This window comes from Podarcis filfolensis (genome assembly GCF_964270895.1).
Source record: "Podarcis filfolensis genome assembly, chromosome: 17".
Taxonomy (NCBI): Eukaryota; Metazoa; Chordata; class Lepidosauria; order Squamata; family Lacertidae; genus Podarcis; species Podarcis filfolensis.
The window spans coordinates 30,204,560-30,229,016 of NC_139621.1; the positions used below are offsets into that span (position 1 = coordinate 30,204,560).

Sequence of the window (24,457 nt, forward strand, 5' to 3'; positions counted from 1 at the left end):
TGAATGGAAATGATAAATGCAACCAAACACTGGCTAGTGCTTATCTGTTAGTCTACCCCATGGCAGTAATAGCAGCAACAACAAAAGAAGCAACACCATTGCATATGATTTAGAAGTTTAAGGGTGACTTCGTGCTTAACACATGCCCATTCTGGTTACTTAAAGGTTCCAGAGGCAGTTTCTACAAGTAACCACTGGGAGAGGCTATCTGTAGGTTTGGAGTATGGTGTCATCAGTATGTAGATGATACCCACCTCTGCCTTCCTTCTCTATTAAGATTCTGAAGAGGCAGTGAAAACCCATAACCAGTGTCTGGAGGCTGTGATGGGCTTAATGTGAGCTAACAAGCTGAGATTTAATCCAAACATGACAGAGGTGCTCCTAAGTGTGTCCCCTGTTCTGGAAAGGGGTGTGTTTCCTTTGAAGAATAAGGTGCACAGTTTGGGTGTTCTCCTGGACCTGGCTTTGCTCCATGATGCTCAGGTGGTAGCCATGGCCAGGAGTGATTTTGCACAGCTTTGGCTTAGGCACCAACTGCGCCGCTGCCTGAAGGGCAGGTCTGGCCACTGTTGCACATGCTTTGCTCACTTCTGAGTTTGATTATTGCAACACACACTACTTGGAGGTTTCCTCTGAAGAGTGTATCTAGCAGCTACAACTGGTGCAGAGCGCTTTGGGCAGAAGTGGTGGCGAGGGCATGTTACTTGTGCTACGCTGGCTCCCAGCTTGCTTCTGAGCCCAATTCCAAATGTTGTGTTTGGCCTTTAAAGCCCTAAACAGCTAAGGTGCAGGTATCTGAAGGAATGCTTGCTTGCATCCATGTGAGACTGCCTGCCTATTGTGGTCATTTGAAGGGTCCTTACGCCACAGCATGTCTTGCCTTTGTCTGAGGCGAGTGTGCGAACCAAAGTCTTATCCACATTGGTACCTAGGCTTTGAAATGTCCTCCTTCTGAGTTGCATTTGGTTCCTTAGACAATACTTTCCATTGGGCTTCAGCTTTCCCCCACCAACCCCTGATGTTCCTAAGGTATTATTATTGTTTGTCATGTCATAATCCGACAGCAAATTTATATTTTATATATTACATTTTGTAATTTAAGTTCTTGTGCACCACTATGAGTGGCCTTTCAACTAAAATGTGGCATTAAAATAAACCTTAACTTACTTTACCTTTTTTAAAAAATGAACTCAAATGAATTGACAGCTTTATTTATTTTTGTCATTGTTTATCATTTACATTGCAATGTCAAGAATATGACTTTGTTTTTGGAAACGAATGCAAAGAGAAAATGTGATCTAATAAATTAACTAATCAGCAAGTGATGAGATGGTCCATTGTGAATATACAGTCGTACCTCGGGTTACATACGCTTCAGGTTACATACGCTTCAGGTTACAGACTCCGCTAACCCAGAAATATTATCTCAGGTTAAGAACTTTGCTTCAGGATAAGAACAGAAATTGTGCTCCGGCAGCACGGCGGCAGCAGCAGGAGGCCCCATTAGCTAAAGTGGTGATTCAGGTTAAGAACAGTTTCAGGTTAAGAACAGACCTCCAGAACGAATTAAGTACTTAACCCGAGGTACCACTGTATGGTGCTTTTTTTCATGATGTAGATTTTTTTGTAATAAAATTGCAAATTAAATCTATGCAATCAGAGTATCTATAATAAATTAACAAATTGTCCAGTAGCACCTTAGAGACCAACTAGGTTTGTTCTGGGTACAGTGGTACCTCGGGTTAAGAACTTAATTCGTTCCAGAGGTCCGTTCTTAACCTGAAACAGTTCTTAATCTGAGGCGTGCTTTCGCTAATGGGGCTTCCTGTTGCCGCTGTGCTGCTGGCATGCAATTTCCATTCTTATCCTGGGGCAAAGTTCTTTACAAAAAAAATATTAATAATTTCAACATACAAACTATCAAAACCTATCATATTCATTAATTTTCCCCTTTTCCCCCCCACCCTCAAACCCTCCCCCCCCCCAAAGACTTCCCTCAGCTCCTCTCTCTGATTTCTGAGCACATGTTATTCTCTGCATGTTATCAAATTGTACATATCCTTACGTTAACTATCTATCCTGGGGCAAAGTTCTTAACCTGGAGCAACCACTTCCTAGTTAGCAGAGTCTGTAACCCAAAGCGTCTGTAACCCGAAGTGTCTGTAACCCGAGGTACCACTGTATAAGCTTTCATGTGCATGCACACTTTTTCTTCTTCTTTTGTGCATGCACACAAAAGCTTATACCCAGAACAAACTTAGTTGGTCTCTAAGATGCTACTGGACAATTTTTTAATTTATTTATTTATTTCGACTTCTTCAGACCAACACAGCTACCTACCTGAATATAGAGTATCTATAAAACAGACTTGGATATTTTGTCTTTTTCCATTATTATTTTTTCCCTCCCAGAGGTCTTTGCGAGGAGTTTTCATGTTCCATAGGAAACAGAGTAGCATTCTCTCTGTTTTTCTGGGTTTTGCTGGTTTTTTTCAATCGCTGATCACATTTTTGCCCTTTAGGTGCCTACATGGATACACTGGGAAAAGATGTGCTGAAGTTCTGCCCATGAGAAGCCGGTACCCAGACAGTATGTTGTAAAATAATGTGAAATCTGCTTTCTCCTCCAACTGCAGCAGTCAAAATCAGTGTCACTTGGTGTTTTCATCCTTCAGTTTGAACTGGGCTCTGTTTCTTCTGCCTTGGGCTGTACATTGTCATATGTACATTATAAATCAGTGTAATGTTTTTTCAATGCATTTTTTTTTATTAAAACTGCAGGCTATCCTATATGTCTCCTGAAACTTTGCCCTAAAAAGAAAGCTTGCTGGTGTATACTGATCTCATTTTGCCGTAAAACAAAAGTGATGCTTTCATTTGGAGTGTTGTACTCTCGTGTTATATTTCTCTAAAGTTCACCTCAATTCACTTCACTTTTGAGCTTTGATGGCAGTGATAAACAGAATCGGTTGCTGGAGATGAACACACCAAGTCCAGGCCACACACACACTAAAGAAGCTTCTCTCTTAGCGTGTATTCACCTCTTCTCTTTTTCTCTGTTTTCTCTACCTTTTTGTTTTTGTTTTTACTCTCAGGTGCCCAAATGAATTTACTGGTGATCGCTGTCAAAACTACGTAATGGCAAGCTTCTACAGTACGTCCACTTCCTTTCTGTCTCTGCTTGAATAGGAGCATGCTCAGTTGGTGCTGCTTTTCTTATCGCTTCATCTTTCCTCAGATTTTTTTATCTGTTAACTAAACGGATTACACAAACTCTGGTGTAGATTGCCTCTGCCTTGTTTGCATGGAAAAGTGACGGCACAAGGAATTTCAAGAATTCAACTAAGATTTGAGTTGGCAAAATTAGGCAAATTGTAAAGGTACCTCTCTAGTTTTAACAGTTGAACTCAGCTGCTGCAATATGAAATAAGCCTAAATAATAAATAAAGTGTAGTGCTGCGCTAATGGAGTACACCCATAGGCCTAAATCCAACACAGAGCTAGGCAAACTTAAGCCCACCGAAACCAGTGAGCTTGAGCAAATTAGATTTCAACCATAGTGGTTATCCAAACAATAACCATGTAGCAAGCACATTTTGAAAGGTGAATTTAGGTGGTCCAATTTTATCAGCCATGACCATGTGAAAAAGCACGTAAGCTGAGATACATAAAGAAGGTTTTCACTGGCGGTAATGAATTATCAATAAATATTTTATATCACACTAGTCTTTTTTTTTCAAAGGGTGTTTAGTTGCAAATAATGTATTTTAAAAAGTTTGCGGTGTCCCTCAAAATCTCACTAAGCATTTAAAGTACCTCCTTAGATGCCAGACAATTTTTTATCCTAATGAGGATAAAAACAAGTAAAAACACCCTCATAAAAAGCTGAGACTGAGAAAACCCCTTGAATGTCAATAGAAATATAATTTCATATGTTCTTACAAATACTGGATCCACTCATGGAATGAGTGTCCTGTGTTTGTGCTAAGTTGTACAGTTTTTTTTCTAAAACTAACTAGAAAAGATGGAACCAATCAATATACTGTAAGCTAGTTCAGTTTAATTTCCATTAGTGTACAGCCTGCACTGGACATACAGTTCCATCTTCCTCATCTATGAACAAAAAATGTATATGAATAATCTACAGTAACCCTCCTAAGCCTTACCTCTCCCATATTTCAAGTTTTCTGTTGGGAATGGAGGGAGTTAGCTTCCACACTGGCCAGATGTTTATCTTAAGTACTAAAAAGCTCATTTGTATAGACTCGACGTCATAGTGCTTTAAAAGTTTTCTTGACAATCGTATTCCCCAAATAATATGAAACTATTTTCTAATTTATTTTCTATTGCTCTTCTTTTTTTAAAAAAAGTATTTTTGATGGTCAAGAATATATGAGGACATAATATTAAAATGGAGTTGTTTGCCTAATTAGATTAAAAGATTGAATATTTTATGCATTTGCTGCATTTTATGTGTTAGCCATTAAAATAATTGATTTTGACTTGTGTTGCTTTCCTAAAATATAGACCTAAATAGTTCTACTTAAGTATTCCCATAGAACATTACTTCTTTTGAATTCCAGATTACCGTTACTGTGGACAACAACGAACAATGTCCACTCACTTGCACAACAGAAATCCTATTGCCAAACAGAACCCCGGATTTGTCTTCTCTTTACCCTACTCCCATCACCTGCATATCCCTCAAAATCTTCTCCAGAGATCCTCAGTCCTCCAGAGCAATTTATTAATTTGTTAAATTGCTTTACTGCCATTCATCTGAAGATCACAGGGGCGGTTCACAACATAAAAATACAAAACGAGAACGCAAAATACATAATAATAATAAAACAACCAATAATCCTTCTTCCACAAACACATTTTAAAGGGCTATCGAATGTTAATCAGCCAAAGGCCTGGTTACAGAGAAAAGTTTTTGCCTGGTGCCTAAAGATATGTAATGACGGCTCCAGGTCAGCCTCTTTGGGGGAGGAGACAAAAGAGAACCCCTGTTGCATGAGGGGGTCACTTGCTCATGCAACATGGGATTCCACCCTTTATATTTACATAGAATACATGCACCACACAACTTTCTTGATATTGCTTTGTAATACAAACACACATTTCCTTTTTGTATGTTACAGTGATTCTCATAGTGAAATCCTCCCACTATAAAACACATGGTGGTCAACACCGACCCATTTTGAGGGATATACAGTACTACGTTTTGGATTTGTGTGCCTAAGATGTTCTTAATGTCTTAAGGTATTTTCAAAGCCACACCTACTCATACTTCTTAGCTCCCTCAACTTCTGAGGAACTTGAACAGTCAGAGAACCATAGAATATTAGAGCTGGAAGAGACCCCAACCCCCTGCAATGCAGAAATCTCAACTAAAGCATAATTAAGAAACAAATTTACAACAAGAACTAAAAAGTGCACTATGTTACTATAAACTGCAAAGGGCAGAGCCCAGAGAGAGTATTAACTGAGCATGCAGCCAATCCATATTCTCTATATTTTTGTTCAAGATAATGTAGTTCAAATATGGATATTAAATGGAGATGGATGCCATTTCTGTGCTAGATTGCTCTGTCTTCAACTGGATTGAAAATAGCAATTTTTATTTTGTTGGCACAGAGAATTCCATCATCAGTTTTAGCCAGGCATGAATCCAAAACCCATGGCCAGAGAGCCAGCAAAACTATGAACATGTTGATCATTATTTGGTTTAAATTTACATAATTTTGGGATATGAAACAGGGCTCGTTTCAAAAAGAGGCAGCACTTTGTTGCAAGTGTCTTAAATATTGCATTTGACATTCAAAGTTAAGACTTTATTATGTTAAATATGAACGTACATAGATGGTATTATACCAGTCTTTCCTAGTTTTAATCATAGCTGGATTATTATCATCATAATTTATTATAATTATCCTTATTATCACAGTCAATATGATTGAAAGCTGTTGGACAATGAGCCATCACCACATGGGCACAGCTGACCTCAGGAACAGATAGTTGCATGTGTGCTGCCAGAAAAGTGCAAAAAATACTCAGTTGAATCTAAATTCAACTCTCACATGCATTGGCTGCCGTACCCTCGTGGTGATGGATTTTGTTCCCTGTATTTAAAGTAATGTTTTGTTGCTAATATATCACAAATGATGAAATATTAAGAGAACAGTAGCAGAGTAAATTAGAATACATATATAACAAAGCACGGCTGTCCGGGTTATTTTTTAAAAATCAGGGGAATGTTACCATGAATATCAAATATCAATTGGAGTGATACATATATTATTCTGGAGTCAGAATGAGCGATGCATGTTTCCCTTGCATGCTTTTTGGCCAAGGTTTACGTGCCAGAATATATTTTCTTTAAGTACCGATCTCCCATTGAATTATTTCAAATAGAAGCTGTCTGAAATGAGTTACTTTCACTGGAATTAATTTCCATTCGGCCTGCCCACCTTGCCTACAGACTAGTGTAAATGCAGTAATATATACGCATGAGCATGTCACTAATTCTATTGAAGACTCAACCAAGCTTTCTATGCAACTAATATATATTGTTAGTAGTGTTCATGTAGGCATGTCATACTGGCTCTGTAGGGGAAAATCTCTGAATTCAGATTCGTTTAACCCTTAAAATGTTACTGATTGCTGGGAGGGCAAATCCCTCCCCCCCTTACCATGTATAATTTTTTACCTTTGGTTTCTAAAACAGAGTAAATAAATGTTGGTCTTATTTAAATACAGAGGGACAGAAAAGGTGGTTGTTTTTAAAGATGTAGAGAGGGGATCCAGAGGTAAGCAGAGCAGTAACATTTTGGTGCAGGAAATAAGGATTAAATATAATACGGGCAACCATATGTTTTATAAAATATGCTCTTGTGCACACACATGTAACTCCCACTATTGTTGGCCTTCCAGACCTAGCAGCCTGGCGAAGAAAGTGCTTTTTTTCTTAAAAAATGTTTAGGGGTCCTCTCCTTTTCCTACTCATATTGAAATACTGCCCCTCAATGAGGCCAAACTTAGATTCACAAAATGTTTAGGGGTATGTGTACCCCTGCATACCCACAGAAAAAAAGCACTGGTCGAAAACAATTTCAAAGGAACTATATAAACTAACACCATGGGTACTATTATTTAGGTGTTGCTTCATTGATTAGTCAGAGTACCAGTGTGAGAGACCTAGGCACTCCAAAATTTGCTCTGTCTAATCTGGCCCCAAATTTTATTTTTCTGCTCCAAACCCTTTATGTTACTGGAGATACATTCTGTCTTATTTCCAGTTTATAATAAAATGTAAAGAACACGGGGAAATGAGTTGTATCCCCAGTAATTTTCAGCACAGTCAAAATGTTCTGGTGCCATAATGTTTTGCAATGAGGAATGCTGTTTTAAAATGAGATCCTAGCAACTCTATTCCTTTTCAAGCAGTTTCCTCCGTTCCTAATTCCTCTTCTGAGACTTCCATCCCAGACGATAAGATAAAAGCAGTGTTTTTCACATTTGTGCCTTTAAAATATAAATCTACCTAGTTGATCAGCATGTGAAACCAATTAGCTCCACAAGGCAATGGACAAAGAAGATGGCACTTTCCCTTCAGACATATGCACTGTCAAAATATAACTTGGTTCTGTTTTAACTAATAAACTCCCCGGGTTCAATTTATCGCTCTGTGTAATAGACTGAAAGTCAATTTGATACAGCCCAGCGTAAGAGGGGAAATATAGAAATATAAACAGGAAGACGTTGCCCTGCTAGAGTCACTATTTTAAATGCCCACTATGAGTTACAAGCCTACAGACTAGCAAATTTCACATACAGATGTTTTTAGATACACATGTTGGGCAGATGCTACAATAGCCAGGTGTTACAACAATCAGTTCAAAGAGTCCGTCACCATGATATATCAGAAATATATTTAAGGGTTCACATAAACTGGTGCATTCACCATGTTCCTCCAGATTATATACAGATGCCAGTGTGTATTTGCTGTAAACTATCATTTCACAAATGGACACAGGAGCCTGCCAAAGCTTACATGAACTCTGCCACATTAACCTCATGCCATTTGTCCTGTCTCCGTGTGCAAACACCAAATAGATATAATATCCATGTGTAACTTGTTTTTTTTCAGTACAGTGTATTGCTCTTTTCTGAAACTATTTTCCTTTTTCTTTCTTTTTATGTCAACTTTCTGCATTGGCAGAGCATCTTGGGATTGAATTTATGGGTATGGACCAATCATTCCTTTTAGCTTGCAAATTTTAGACCCTGAGAGATTGAAAACCTTTTTTATTTCCCCCTCTCCCTTCAATTCCTAACCAACTTCCTTATGCTTTAGAAGGGATCATACAGCTATAACAGTTTTTGCCAGCTCCCTATCTGCACTTAACATAAACATGTATAAACTGTGGATTATGCTTGAGGTGGCCATAAAAGACTGGAAATTTACTTTTCCTGTTCGAATTCTTGGCTAACTTGCTTTTGCTACAATCTAGTATTGCTGCTGTCCTGTCTTGGAAGAACCTGCCAAATTTCCATCTGTTACAAAGAAAGAAAGAATGGCCATTCTGTAGAATGGCAGGATTACTGTGCTCCTATTTAGGACATAGGAAACCTATTTTGTTAGGGAAAACTTGAAGCTTGCACCATTCTACCACCACAAATCCTGCTGAAGTGAATGCTTTACTAGAGGATTTGAGGATTGCAGATTGAAGCACTTGTGGACTTGACTTCTTCCATGTATTTGGCGGGCCTGAGCAGTGCCTAGCATGTGAAACAAAACCAGGTGAAACAGAGGCAATGTAAGGCAAAGCACAGGGAAAGTGTAGCAGGCCTATAGCAAGGGATATCTGCAGCAGTTTTAGTACAGACCAGAGACCTCTACTTGAAGCCTTTTCACATGATTTGCTGTGACCTATTGCTTTGCAAGGGACGCGGGTGGCGCTGTGGGTTAAACCACTGAGCCTAGGACTTGCCAATCGGAAGGTCAGAGGTTCGAATCCCCGCAACAGGGTGAGCTCCTGTTGCTCGGTCCTAGCTCTTGCCAACCTAGCAGTTCGAAAGCATGTCAAGTGCAAGTAGATAAATAGGTACCTCTCCGGCGGGAAGGTAAACGGCATTTCTGTGCGCTGCTCTGGTTCTCCAGAAGCGGCTTAGTCATGCTGGCCACATGACCTGGAAGCTGTACGCCGGCTCCCTCGGCCAATAAAGCGAGATGAGCGCCGCAACCCCAGAGTTGGCCACGACTGGACCTAATGGTCAGGGGTCCCTTTACCTTTACCTATTGCTTTGCAAAAGGCTTTCTGCAGGATATGTTTGCTATCCTTTGGTCCCCTATTTTTCCAACTGCTTGGTGACTGTGCACAAACAGCCTACCTGACATTCTTCTTGCTCCACGTTGGGACCCTCTGTGGGCTCAGATCCTAATGTCATTAAAACAGATAATGTTCTCTGTGGCAATGAATACACATGTTGTGCGTGTTGCACTGCTTGCGTTTCTGAGCAACAGCCCAAAATATAATATTGGAAGCACAATGCTTAAAGAGAAGTCCAGACCGCTGGAGCGTGCAAACCACCGGAGAGATTATTTGTAGCAGGAAAGGATGCACCTGATTGATGATTTTTAAAGTAGGATAAGGACAATAAAAGCCTTATACTGGCCACACCCAGTGTAATAATAATAATAATAATAATAATAATAATAATAATAATAATACTGCAGGAGGAATTTTCAGCAGAGTGCTAATCAGATGCAGCAGAATGTAGATGAGGTCCATCTGTTCTTCATTATTTCCAGCTGGGTGATGTGTATTCAGATATACATCCCCATCCAAAGTCGTCTGCAATTAACCTGTAACACGTACAGCTGGACTGGGGGCAAGTAAGCGTTCTTCCCTCATGGCCCCCACTCCCTTGCACAGATGACTGAACCCTTTTAGAAAGAGGCACAAAATCACCAAAAAGTGGGGGTGTGGTTTTATGGAGGGTTTGCAAAACGTTTCCTCCATTTCGGCACCAAGAGAGAGTGGGCAGGTGTGAGAACGAGCTGCAGGATTATAAACTTGGAAACTGTCGAGGACGTTGCAAGAGTGAGGACATGAAAGGACAAGGAGGGAGAGCGCAGGTCCACCAGGAAGAACGTTTGTAACACATTTCTTCAGATTACTGGCTTTTAAGTAATAATAAAAGCTTCCCAGAAAGTATCACAAGAAGATACACAGTTCACCACACGTAGCATGTTGTATGCCTTGAGAACACCACACAGACTGAGAGACTTCTTGTTAATAAGACAGAGGCTGACTCAAAACAGTAGCGAAACGGTTTACGTTTTTACAAACGTTTTATTGTCTTTTCCATAGCCACGGCCATGTTATATCTTACGCTGGACACGGGATTGCCACCAAAGCCAGCATTCCCGTGAAGTAGCCTCTGCATGTAGTAATATCTAGGAGTACTTGCCACATGGCAGTTCTGCATAATGCAACACATTATTGCAGGGAGAGATCGCCATAGGAGATGCCATTGGTGATGGTATCCCTGGCGTTGGTGTAACCGTAACCCTGGTCTGTCGTGGGCAGGAGGGAGGAGAAAACACTATTTTCACAAGTTAATAACTGATAACTACAAACAGAATTCTATGTTAACCCTTTCTGAACTGCACTAATTAACTGGATTGCATTTAGCATGACCTTTCTGTCTCTTGTTGTATTGTAACATTATAAGACTCCAGGTGCTTGGCTGCTCAATCAGTGCTTTCAGGTGAGCATAGGTTAGGAGTTATGCTGTATGTGAAATCCCTTCAAACTCTGCTTCAATCTTATTTTCAAGCATTTTCCTTCACTCTTTTTTCCAGTTATCAAGCATGCTGTGCCAGGCTTATAGTTGACTTCTCAAACTTTTAACTTTCTCTTTCCCTTCAGTTCCTCTCTTTTTCTTCTCTCCCATATATTTGTGATTGCTTCCCTACCTTAACTTCCTTTTCTTGGATTTTTATTTGTATAATCAGTTCAATGTTCTAGTTTTTCTTTTCTCACAAAACTGACCCTTCCTTCCCTCTTTTAATAAGTAGTGCTATTAATTTTTGCCTGAATATGTTCAGAAGCCTGTTAACTGATGTTTACATTGGGATTGGCTTGTAGGAAATAACTCATCCAACAATAGGGTGCATTGTATCATAGAGATGAAAGGTTTTTTTTAATTCCAGTCTTGGTTCATAGTAAATTTCAAGTTGCCCTATTTCTTTGAAGTATGTCTCAGAAACAAACTAGATGATATCCACGAAGTGTGTGTAATGCCTCTCATGGCTTTTTTTTAATTAGAAAAACTATTTTCAGAGGGGTTATGGTTGTGGGAAGGGAGAGAATATGCCTGTGATCCTCTGTTCAGTCCTAGATGAATAAATCCCATTGAATTTAATTCATTTTAAGGAACGTAAGAGATCACAGCAAAAGGGGCAATACCAAATCTAATAAAAAATAAAGTAGTCTTGCTAGAGAGCCTAGAAATCTCAATTATCCATTAAACATTTTGGTAACTGTTGTTTAATCTATGATACAAATAAAAGTCCACACAGGCAAAGCCTGAGGATAATAGATAAGTACAAGGGGGGGGGGGAATCTCCATTTAATCTATTTGTCTCAAAAGAAATGGGCAGAGAAAAAAAGTCACTTAGAAAGATGTGCCATGAAAAACAAAACTATCTATGCAAAAACACCAGTGCACATGTAGAAGCCAAACTACGTTTTCCAAAATGCCATGAAAGGAAAGCAAAATTTCTTCCAGGCACAGTCAGCACTTCATGGAAGTTCCTTCCTCCCAAACTGATACACCGCAGCATATCAGCACACGCTGCCAATTATTGGTCAGTGCCCACCATGATGTAATCAAACTATATGCTGGGTCAATGTCTAAGCAAATATTTACGCTCTTAGGAGCAACAGTGACGGCAGAGGTGAAGAATTTGGGACCTAACAGGCTAGTGCCAGAAAACAGTAACAGATGAAGGCAAAGCAAGTCCTAGCAGATGTCTTATCTGCAAACATACAAAGATCAGCAGACCAGGAAATTGCCAAACACTAACAGACTCTTAAAGCATAAAAGTAGCAGACTTTCAGATTCTGTCCCATTGATGGTAACCTCATTTCCAAAAGAAATTGAAGTTATTTTTTCTCCCCCCCCCCCCCATTAAATTTAAGCATTTATGTTTATCAGCAGTGCTCCATTCATTCAGGGATATGGAACCTGTGGTTTTCCAGAGGTTGTTGGACTACAACATTCCTGACTGGCTGGACCTGGTGGGAGTTGGGTGCCCTATATCATCCAGAGATCCACAGGTTCCCCATCTCTGCAACTCCTTGCTGGATCCTCACACCTTGGTTGCATTAATTTTCTTCTATCAGGATGATGTAACATTTTTGCAATTTTGTACTGAAAATACAAACCACAAAAGGAATAGAGGAAACAAAAAGTTCCATGAGCCAGTGTACAGTTAGTATCAATGTTCTAATTGTAACGTTTCCTTTGTTCAACATACAAAATGATGTTTTGCCAAGTGTGACAGACAATAGAACGTGGTGGGGGGTTTTCCAAACCAAACATTGCTTGCCCTAAGAATTACTTAATAATGATAAAATATCACTTGAGTGAGGTCATTGCAGTGGAACAGATCTTCTTCACACAACTGTTCTTTTTGCTACAGTTATGACATTTGAGTAAGCACAGCAATATCTATGTGATACAATGCATTGCTGCCTATTGCTGCAGCCACTTTCGGGCCAGTGGAAAGAATTGGGGTTAGCAGATAAACTGCATTAGCAATCCTCTAAAAGCGGTGCAATTTTCACCGGTGGCGTAATTGCAAGCCAAACTCAAAAGTACAATGGTAACTTTTCTCATGTAAAGATTGCTGTGATCTAAGTTAATACCGGAAAAGCAGCAGTGTGTTTTAAAATGCCAAAGAAGAAAGGGGGGAGAAAATTGTTGGGTTCGGGGGAGAGATTGCTATAAAGCTATCTTCATCCAGCTCTCTTTGCAAGGAGGAAAAACCTGTTTCTACACTACATGCATTGTTGTTCTATCAGTGCATTTTATTTTTCGTAATTTTTTGCTTTTCTAAATTTTTATTAAAATTATGTTTAAAAACAGAATTTTTGAACTACAAGTACAAATTAATTTGAATTATATTTATTTTAAACTTCATATTCCTCCATCCCTAGTATTGCATTTGGATCTTAATTTCTAAACTTAAATTTTGTATGGTGATTGTGCCATTGATTTCACTGCGTGAGATTGTAAAATAATTCTTTGTGGCATTGGTTGCTCTGTCTTTTATTATCTAGTGTACATTTTGTAACCTTCTCCTTTTTGCCCCTTTCTAGAAGCTGAGGAACTCTACCAGAAAAGGGTGTTGACCATAACTGGCATCTGCATTGCTCTCCTAGTAGTTGGAATCATGTGTGTTGTGGCCTACTGCAAAACCAAGTAAACTTTCCTCTTCCTTTCTATATTTGTGTTTATCCCTGAGGGATCGGGACCCTGTCAAAACAAGAGGCTAAGAAATGTGCTTGCAACTGTTGATGCAAGATTAAGCAGCTAAATAAACTCAAGAATTTATTTGCAACCTTATAGTGAAGCTGGAATGTGCTATATTGTATAATCACAAAAAAAATTCCTATGGAGTTGACCCCTTAGAAGACTATTATTGTTATTGCAATATTATTATTATTATTATTATTATTATTATTATTATTATGCCACCCATCTGAATGAGTTGCCCCAGCCACTCTGGGCAGAAGGCTGCCTTCAGATGTCTTCTGAAAGTCAGATAGTTGTTTATTTCCTTGACATCTGTTGCTACTACCAACAAGGCAGTTAGTTACTGGGATTGTTTGTCTATAAGGAGATGATCCCTTAGATTTTTCTAATCTAACTCATGACCCACTGAGATAACTGCCTAATTGTCCCATCTGTTCTGCAGGGCTTCAGAATTAAAATTCATTGTTAGAAAGTTCTTAATCATGCTGTAGGATGACTCCTGAACCAGGTTTAAATCCAAAAATCTCATCTACACTTTAATATACTAGCTCAGTATGTTAATAATGAATGTCAAAATGCATGTTGATAGGTAATTGATCTGTCACCCCATGAACTGGCAGCCTTCAGTGGTGTCCAAACGTTTTTCAAAGAGGGCCAGATTGGATGAAGTGAAGGGCCAACCAAAGTTGCTGACCTTTTTTTAGGATTGAAGGTTGTTGACTTTTTTATGATTTTACCCCAAAGTTGCTTAGTAGTAATAATAATAATAATAATAATAATAATAATAATAATAATAATAATAATAATTTATTATTTATACCCCGTCCATCTGGCTGAGTTTCCCCAGCCACTTTGGGCAGCTCCCAATCAAGTGTTAAAAACAGTACAGTGTTACAGCTTTTTTTAGGATTGAAACTGTTGAGGTTTTTAGGATTTTACCCCAGGAAATAAACTGCCACAGGGGCTGGATTAAACCGACCAGCAGGCCAGATTAGGCCCCAAAACGAACATACCTGCACAAAAGTCTTATTACTTAAGATTTATTACTTCAAACAAAAATGGCTCCAGAGCTGTGTCTTGTATTGTACACCTGACCCATGGTTAAACTCTGATCTATTTATTGTGCCTCTTGACATTTGGAAATGCATACACCCTGTCTGAATATAACCCTAAGCCTAAATTGCATGGCAGCAGCTGGACTAGGGGAAGAGCACTGCAGCTGTAAACTTCATTCTGAGAACCTGCTCATTTGCTCGTGCTAAGCCATGGGCTGGCTAAATTTTACATGCAAAATGGGCCATAATCTAATTGCAGTGTTTCCTAATCTGATGACAGAGGCACACTTGTTTGTGAACTAAAATTGGAGGTGCACTTCGTTCTTGGAGAAATATAGGGATTTAAAGCATATTGGAATAAGAATTGCTTATTCTTAGAGCAGCCCATCCTTATGTTTACTTGCTGGGGGTAGGTAATTCTGTTTCATCTCTGTATTGGAAATGGGCCATTTTTTTTCTGCACATGAAGGGCACTCACTAATCAAAAAAACACAAAAGCAAAACACTAAAGGGGAACAGAAAAGAAAAAAGTATTGCAAAAGCTAAATACGCATTCTGTTCCTTACCTCTTCATTGAATTAACTGCTGTACAGATGGAACATTTTGGAAGAGTCAGTGTTATGTGATGTCACCTTATCACTTTATTAACATTGCCACTGGAAATGCCACTACACTTTCCTATTAATGAAATTTAAATAAGAAAAACGCATACACTTATTTTGCAGCTAGTAAAGGTTTTAGTGAGGGATCATTCAGTCATTTCCTGCTATGAGAACACCTATTCTTAATCAAGCGAACACCAGCATTAACCTTCATGCGCAGAGTCAAACCAATATAAACATACACTATAATATTATATAATAAAGCAGATTTCTTTGCTGCGGCTGTATCACTTGACTCAGGTGAATTTGCAGTTGATGCAGTATCCTCCTCCCATCTATAGTTCAGCACAGGCCAGCGAGTGATTCAGCACTTTCTGTGGCAGCAAAGCTTGGGGAAAAGCTCAGTAAAAAAACAGTTGCATCTTTCTGAACAAAGTTCATACCTTAAAACCATAAGAATTACCACCTTTGGATTTTACTTTATTTAAAAGCATTTTGAAACAGCTTACATTTTTAAAATATATGGCTGCTGTACAAAAAAAGATTCTTTTTTTCTCTTTGCACAGCTAAAGTCAGTACATGTCCACGGCTGTACATTACATTGCAGGCAGGCATCAGGATAACCAGGTTATTTCAGAAAAGTGATAAGATGCACATGAATTCAGAATAAAGCCTTGCAAGGGCCTCTGCACCAAGATACTATACAAGAAACTAGCTGCTGCTGGGAATGGTGCTCTCCTGTAAAGATAAGAGATAAGAGCATTGTTTTCACTGAATTCTAAGGGACCCAGAGGGGCATCTAGGCCAACTCCCTGCAGTGCAGGAATCCTGCACACAGCCATCCCTGTGTGGGTTAACAACCAGATACACTGACCCATTCTGCCACCTGAGTTTCCTAGAGCCCACCTATTAGTCATAGGCACACTGACAAGGGGAGAAACATGATCATACTCCATAGAAAGTCCTTGTGCATTGTGCCAAGCACCTTCCAAAACATATGAAGTGCACATTTTGGGTAGAGACGAAGAAACAAGGGTGAACGTGAATAGATAACGTATATATATCATAGGGTCTTGCTTCTCAATTGAAATCCATGGCTGTCATCCCCCTTTGATCTCAAAAGAGCAACAGACTGAAAGTTTCAGAAAGGCAATTCATTTTGGAAGGTAGAACACCTTTCCCGATAAATCTTCTCTCCTCATAAGCCTGACAGAGTTCTGGAAGTCCTGAGGTCTTCACGTCATACAGATCTCTTGCAGTTTCTTGTCGTTCAGATAATCCATGTATGGGAATGTGCTGGTCAGATATGGTTGCAGAGCAGAACTGCTTTGTCTATTTGACTATTAAAGCTGTTCTTTATTTGAAACGCAGGAAACAGCGGAAAAAGTTGCACGACCGCCTCCGGCAAGGCCTTCGATCTGAGCGCAACCATAGAGTCAATATGGCCAATGGGCCTCACCACCCTCACCCGCCACCAGAAAATGTCCAGCTGGTGAATGTAAGTTTTGCACAAGTGGCACAGCGAAGTGTAGCTCATCACTTCATCACCAGTTTTTATTTAATCAGTTATCAGATAGAAATGATAAGCATGCTTCTCTCCCCGCCCCCCAAATAACTTGTTATTCTACCATGACCACCTAAAAAAGCAATTGTAAGAGTGAAGAAAGTTTTCCAATGTATCTGGTGTGCCAACCTGAATAAAATAAGGGGGAGGCTAGGTAAGCCCCACCCTGTATAATCAATCACAAGATGTGGCACATGCACACCATTTGAATGACAATGCCGATTAACTTTTAGTGGGGGCTGAGCCCCCTCAAATATTTTATTGAGGATGCCGAAGGAACCCTAAGCCCCTAGGAGTCGGCTCTTATGAATGTAACTCAGAATAATTCTAATTTACAGACTTTCTTTTTCTGGGCAAAGGCGTAACTGAAGTTACATAAAGTTACAGAGAATTCAAATCCTGGTAGGTCTTCTATATGAAATCATGGAAATTAGATTTTATCAGCACAGCAATGTAAAGACATCCTTCTGCACAGATTGTCCACAAAAAAACAATCATGAACCATGTACCTTGTCCAGACAACAACAGTCACCTGAAGTTAGAAGCAGGGTATTTTTGTGGGCATCCTTTCTGGTTTTGTACATGGAATTTTACTTTGAAAGCCATCTTAAGGACATAGAATATTAACGTCAAAATAATACTGAGCACTGCCAACTTGGATTGAACCTTCTGCCTAAAAGGTAGGCTACAACAATGTTTGTTTTCACAAAATGGAATCCATGTGAGGGGGAATATTCCCATGGTTGAAGCAAAGGATACACCATATCTTGTGTGGATCTCACATTCATTCATTCATTCATTCATTCATTCATTCATTCATTCACTTTCTTAATCACAAGATGAACCATGCCCTTGGTTCTCTGAGAAAGTAGATAAGATTTTGTTGCAGTTCTTTTGCCTGCCACCACTTTGTTTCAAGTAAAAGAGCTGCCCTTGGTCATACATAGCTCATGTAAAATATTACCAGTGTGGTGTAGTTGTTAAGAGCGGTGGACTCGTAATCTGGTGAACCGGGTTCACGTCTCCGCTTCTCCACATGCAGCTGCTGGGTGACCTTGGGCTAGTCACACTTCTCTGAAGTCTCTCGGCCTCACTCACCTCACAGAGTGTTCATTGTGGGGGATGAAGGGAAAGGAGATTGTTAGCCACTTTGAGATTCCTTAGGGTAGTGATAAAGCGGGATATCAAATCCAAACTCTTCTTCTTCATGTTCATTTCAGTGGAGATGAACATAATGCTCATAATGCTTCCAAGATGTCTTTAGAGCCCAAACTTACTCCCAAGAAAGTGTTTCATGAATATAGAGGAGCTACTGGCTATGTTACTCAATGTACACACAGTGCTTAAGCTGAGTGCATAAATAGCATTAACAGTGTGATTTCTCCTAATACATGCCTGCTGGCAAAAGGAGAAGCAGCTTCCAATCCACTGCTACTGAAGAGCTTTTTCAGACATTCTCAGGTTGGAAAGGAGCAATGTCTGCTGGCCAGAACAGAAGTGGAGAGTTCCTTGCAAGATTAGACATGCAGGGCACCACCTCATTTGACAGGTGCCACTCTGAGCTAAGGAAAGGGCTAAAAAAATAATGACAATGAGAGTTGAATGCAGTCCATGGCCTACTAGCCAAAAAACCTGATTTATGGATTAAAGATAAAAGAATGGGGTGAACTCCTGAACAGAACCAAAATAGCACTCAGCTAGCAGTACATTTTACAGATGAACCAGAGCTACCTTGGGGGTAATCCTAAGGATCTTTGCAGTCAATAAGAGTTTTGCCATCAATTCCAGCGGACAAAGGATTTCACCTGTTCTCTGTGTTTAAACAATGCAGATATTTCTCATATTGCATCATTCCCTGAGAGAGCCAATTTGTAGACAAACTATGCCTGTTACTTAGGCACCACATAGACAAACTATTTCTTATGTCAATTGCTTTTTGAGCCATTAGGAAAGAATAGGCCAGAATTCAGACTCCATTGTTCCTATAAAGTCCCCAAATGATGGCCAAACTAAATATTTTGAAAGACTAGTTTGTAAAAATACAGGAAATTTATGCTGCCCCTAACACACCTCACAAAGAACTTAAGAACAGATTGCCGCCTCACCACTGAAATTCAGGGGACCAGCATATTATTATTTTTTAGTTGTTATGGGTGGAGAGAGAAAGTATTTGAAAAGGGAAGTCAAAACATATCCATAGCCCCTACTCAGAAGTCTTCCCTTCATTAGTCAGAGCATTAGGAGAAAGCCAGTCCATATTCTGGCCTGATGTGCTGTTATCAGAAAGCACCTTTAGTGTTGTAATTTTAGATAGCTAAACCTTTCTCCCTGATGAACTAGTTTGTAAGATGGAGGGAGTTTCAGTGGGAGTATTCATAAATTGTATTTTTGTGTTTTCTATTTTACATAAACAAGTGAATTAAATACATAAACATATAATCCCTTTTGACTTCCCTCCCCGCCCTCCATTGTGGATCTTAATGTAATGATTTTCCCCTCTGCATCTCTTTCATAACTCTTATTTTTATAAATCCTTTGTCAATCCATAGTTCAAATTTTTACTACAGTGGTACCTCGGGTTAATTCGTTCCGGAGGTCCGTTCTTAACCTGAAACTGTTCTTAACCTGAAGCACCACTTCAGCTAATGGGGCCTCCTGCTGCCGCCGCACCACCAGAGCACAATTTCTGTTCTTATCCTGAAACAAAGTTCTTAACCTGAAGCACTATTTCTGTGGGAGTATTCAAGCACTATTTGAGTGGGAGTATTCAAGCACATTAACTTGCCAGACCCAAATATATAGGGTTCTCCTGACACAACACACACAAGCCACTGGTGGGAGGCCACGAGGGAGAGGACAAAGGCCAGTTACAGAATCCCTGCGACAGGGTGAGCTCCAATTTCTGGGTTAGCGGAGTCTGTAACCTGAAGCGTAAGTAATCCGAGGTACCACTGTACAAGTTTTCTGTCAATCCTACCAATGTGTGTAATTGTTTGCAATAGCTTTTCAAATAAATCATAAACTTTCCCCATTCTTTATTAAAGACCTCCTGAGGTCTCAGTGGGAGTATTCAAGCACATTAACTTGCCAGACCCAAATATATAGGGTTCTCCTGACACACAAGCCACTGGTGGGGGGCCACGAGGGAGAGGAGAAAGGCCAGTTACACAAGTAGAAGCCCTTCCATTTAAAGGACTAATTGGGTGAATCCCATCCATGATGTATGAGTTGTGCTTATAAATATGAGTTATGTCTCCCTTTTATTTAGCAATATGTATCAAAAAATGTAATATCCAGTGAGCATGCTGTGGAGAGAGAAACAGAGACATCATTTTCTACAAGCCACTATACCTCAACGACTCACCATTCCACAACGGTCACCCAGACACCTAGTCACAGGTAGGAGGCTGAAATAAAACCTGCAGGGTTTCCCCCCCTGTTTTTAAGAAAAGGTGCATCTTGGTAAACTTTTAACCATCTTGGACCTTTCCCGTGATTGCAACAAATCTTTGATTACAGAGACTTTTTACTGGTTGCTGAAATGTTCACATACTTCTAAACCATATTAAAATGCAGCTTTTGTTGGCTGAGGGGAAGGGCTAAAGCAAGTGTCAATCTTCCATGATTTTAGAGTCCATGTCTGTTGCAGAAGAGCTTTCCAAACTGTCTGTCGTCACAGGTTAGTGTGTCGGCTGCAGTGCATAGGTGTATCGCACAAACACTCCCTGCGCCCATCCCGGGGCTGGAAAGGGGTTAGTTTAACCTCTGGTTTGCTAGTAAAACTGAATTAATGTATCTCGAAATGGTGCATGTCTAAAAAGTGTGTCACCAATGTGAAAAGTTCGGAAAGCTCTGTGTTGCAGTCATCTCACACCTTGATCACACTATTATTCTTAATGACTAATAATACATCATATGAGTAACAAGGTAATCAAATTTTTGTTCCTGGGATGTTGCAATTACTCCTTTGAATAATAGATTCATTGCTATTAAGTTGTTGTGTGGAATTAGGCTATGCCTAATTCTCAATGATGCCTCTGATGAGAACAATGTTGAGCAGTGTAATTCCTGCCCAATGTGTGACCCACAGAACTGAACATGTCCCACCAACCATATTTAGCTGCTTGCCATGTGCTTGCCACCCTGTTTTTCTAGTGTCAGACATACAGAAAACTATTAGTGGCCCCAAAATACCCTTGGACACTACCATACAGGGGGCGGGCAAGCAGTTCAGCTTGGTGGGTCACTGGTTGCGATCTGGCCATTTATTCCTTTGCATGATGGCAAAGCCCACTTACCTGGGAATAAGCCCTGTGTAATTTACTTCTGGGTAACCCTGTATAGATGCTGTAGGTGTTGCCACAGTTTACCACTCAAGGCTAGATGAACACACTCACGTCCAAGTGTTTTCATCTTGCCTTTAAAGAAATTAAAAAATCTGGTGGACGCTAGCCAGGCTATTCAGCTCTGTAGCCTATTTTAAAAACCATTTGCTCTTATTTGGTTTAATTTGCTGTATTGAAATGTGTGTATTCCTCTCCAGTGGTTTTATTTGAGAAGAGGTAAGCTATGGTATCGGGGACGCGGGTGGCGCTGTGGGTAAAACCTCAGTGCCTAGGACTTGCCGATCGTATGGTCGGCGGTTCGAATCCCCGCGGCGGGGTGAGCTCCCGTCTTTCGGTCCCAGCTCCTGCCCACCTAGCACTTCAAAAGCACCCTTAAGTGCAAGTAGATAAATAGCTACCGCTTTATAGCGGGAAGGTAAACGGCATTTCCGTGTGCTGTGCTGGTGCTGGCTCGCCAGAGCAGCTTCGTCACGCTTTCCACGTGACCCAGAAGTGTCTCCGGACAGCGCTGGCTCCCGGCCTCTTAAGTGAGATGAGTGCACAACCCTAGAGTCGGACACGACTGGCCCGTACGGGCAGGGGTACCTTTACCTTTAAGCTATGGTATAGTGGATGCGGGTGGTGCTGTGGGTTAAACCACAGAGCCTAGGGCTTGCTGATCAGAAGGTCAGCGGTTCGAATCCCCGCAATGGGGTGAGCTCCCGTTGCTCGGTCCCTGCTCCTGCCAACCTAGCAGTTCAAAAGCACGTCAAAATGCAAGTAGATAAATAGGTACCACTCTGGCAGGAAGGTAAACAGTGTTTCCATGCACTGCTCTGGTTCACCAGAAGCGGCTTAGTCATGCTGGCCACATGACCTGGAAGCTGTCTGCAGACAAACGCCGGCTCCCTCGGCCAGTAAAGCAAGATGAGCGCCTCAACCCCAGAGTCGTCTGCGACTGGACCTAATGGTCAGGGGTCCCTTTACCTTTAAGCTACAGTATCCTCCCTCTCCCACAGCAACCCTTTCCCCTCTTATCTGTGGTTTGTGTATCCAACAATTAGGTTTTAATGAGGATGTGCAAGACCGTTAGTGATATTCCGAATAAATTCCAAGTAAATATGCTTATAGTGAACTTCATAATTTATCCAGAGCATATAATTTCTTATTTGTTTATATAATTTGGCTTTCCTTGACACAGAGCAGTACCATTTGTTCCTTTGTATGACAGTAAAATCTTGAAGAGTATGTCAGTTGAAGGCTGAAAGTTTCAGGGTACCCCCCCCCCCATTTTGTGTACATAGTAGTTTCTTAAAAATTATCTTCTTAATCAGCAGCATTAGAAAAACCTTACCTCTATGCACACTCCTGGATCATGCATTACGTGGTTTTCTCTTTCCAGTGTTAAATTTTAAAATATTCTCTTCTGTTCTTCCCAACGGCTTTTTATTAGTTGGAGCAACGGTCGGACCGAAAGCATAATCTCCGAAAGCCATTCTGTGCTTGTGAGCTCCTCAGTTGAGAACAGCCGGCATGCAAGTCCGTCAGGCCCCCGAGGGCGTCTCAATGGCATTGGAGGGCCACGGGAATGTAATAGTTTTCTCAGGCATGCACGAGAGACACCCGACTCCTACCGCGATTCACCACACAGTGAGAGGTACCTACAGCCAATAATTCGAAAGGTGTGACTATCTGGGATACAAGCCGGCAGAAATGAGTTCATTTTTAAAACTGCTTTTTCAGTCTTTCAAGAAAATCCTTAGGTTTTTTGATTGTATGTTTGTTTATTCATCTCAAATTTAAAATTCAGTGATAGATGGGAGTTGGGGAGGGGGAGAGATTCTAAGCTGAGAGCAGACTTCTTTACAAGGGGATTTTATGATCTGAATAATTAGCCAAAGATGTTGATCCCTCCCATGGCACAATGTCTTTTGGAGTGGCTTTTTAGGAGGAAAGTGGAGCTTAAGTACAGATGCAGCCAAAGTAGTCTGTGAATAAAGCAAGATAACCAGGAAATCAGAATAATCAGGAAAAGGTTCCTACTAGGAATCTGGTCTGCTTTTTCCAACCTCCAACCTGATGCACCGTGTGTGTGAGAGAGAGATGTGCTTAAACTATAACAGAAATACACAGCCTATCCCCTTCTCCTTATTTTGATAAGAAATTTCAGTTGATTTATTCTCAGCCTCTTTCAAAGAGCAAAAGATACAAAAAGCAGGTTGAATGCATCTTCCCTACCCTCAGTTGAGGTTTCGGGAGAAGAAAACTCCACTCACTTAGATACCACTAATTGATGTCATAGTCACGTAGTTGCCTCAGTTCAACCATATATTTAACGTGCATCAATTCCTATTAAGAGAAATGTGGAATATAGAATTATTGTTTATGTGACTATTTATTATCAGAGTAGGGCCCACTTGATTCTTCTCCAGGAGGTCTCTGTTAACTTCCTTTCTGGAAAGCAAATACACTGAACGCTCGGGTTGCGAACGTGATCCGTGCGGGAGGCACGTTCGCAACCCGCAGCGGCACATCTGCGCACGCGTGGGTTGTGATTCGACACTTCTGCGCAAAGCACAATTTAGTGCTTCTGCGCATGCGCAACCACCAAAACCTGGAAGTAACCCATTCCGGTACTTCCGGGTTTCGGCGCGTCCGTAACCTGAGAAAATGCAACTTGAAGCGTCTGTAACCTGAAGTATGACTGTATCTGGAATATACTCCCATGACTCGTACCCAGTGTGGCACAGCAAATGGAAGACACACATGGAGGAAATAAATCAATAGTAATGATAGATACATAACTAAAACATATAAATGTGAGACACGCACCTCTGAATAACCTTTGCAGTATTATTTGCATGTGGTCATATAGAAATGCCTGAAATGCTGCAGGGCCTTACAGTAGATTAATTAACTGGGAAGAGTGCTTCCATTGTGCTACTATTCTTAAACTTAGCCTTGAATGCGTTCTGAATTCATATGTAAATGAGCACCATGATGAAGATCCTTGGTGTAAAACCTTGAAATTCCTTTGACATCCATACAACCAATTTGCACTTCCCAGCCTTGAAATCTTTCAGCGCTAAAGATTAAATTTTCTCTTCTCGAAAGCTGATGGAAATGAATATCGCTGGAGATGTTATCTATATTTCATCATGGGTTGCTATTCATTTTCATGAAAACTTGTGAAAATGAGGAACATTAATATATAAAATTTAATTATACATGCTAATCAGTTTTGTCTCAAGCATTGGTTGTACAGATTTGGAGTTTAGGAATGCAAGTATTTTATTTTATTTTTAGAAAATGAAGAAGTGCAGCCCCACTAATGTAGTTCAGTATTACTAGCAATTTG

The 24,457-nt window shown here is 40.3% G+C and overlaps 1 protein-coding gene and 1 long non-coding RNA gene across 28 annotated transcripts in view; one reads left to right on the forward strand and one right to left on the reverse strand.

Annotated features, from left to right (window-relative positions):
- Positions 1–24,457, forward strand: part of NRG1 (neuregulin 1) — a 503,801-nt gene that overhangs the window by 478,353 nt on the left and 991 nt on the right. For 14 of the 25 annotated variants that reach the window (XM_083593318.1, XM_083593298.1, XM_083593308.1 and 11 more), the window contains 7 exons: positions 3,095–3,153; positions 8,224–8,247; positions 10,743–10,778; positions 13,397–13,499; positions 16,582–16,708; positions 20,043–20,173; positions 22,553–22,756. In XM_083593318.1, coding sequence (XP_083449444.1) covers positions 3,095–3,153; positions 8,224–8,247; positions 10,743–10,778; positions 13,397–13,499; positions 16,582–16,708; positions 20,043–20,173; positions 22,553–22,756 — 684 coding nt within the window. Of the gene's footprint in view, positions 1–2,521; positions 2,590–3,094; positions 3,154–8,223; positions 8,248–10,742; positions 10,779–13,396; positions 13,500–16,581; positions 16,709–20,042; positions 20,174–22,552; positions 22,782–24,457 lie in introns of all 25 variants that reach the window. The other 11 variants (XM_083593316.1, XM_083593301.1, XM_083593299.1 and 8 more) reach the window with 4 other exon arrangements.
- The window catches only part of LOC310753036, a 76,350-nt gene that overhangs the window by 50,476 nt on the left and 1,417 nt on the right, over positions 1–24,457 (reverse strand). The window lies entirely within an intron of this gene.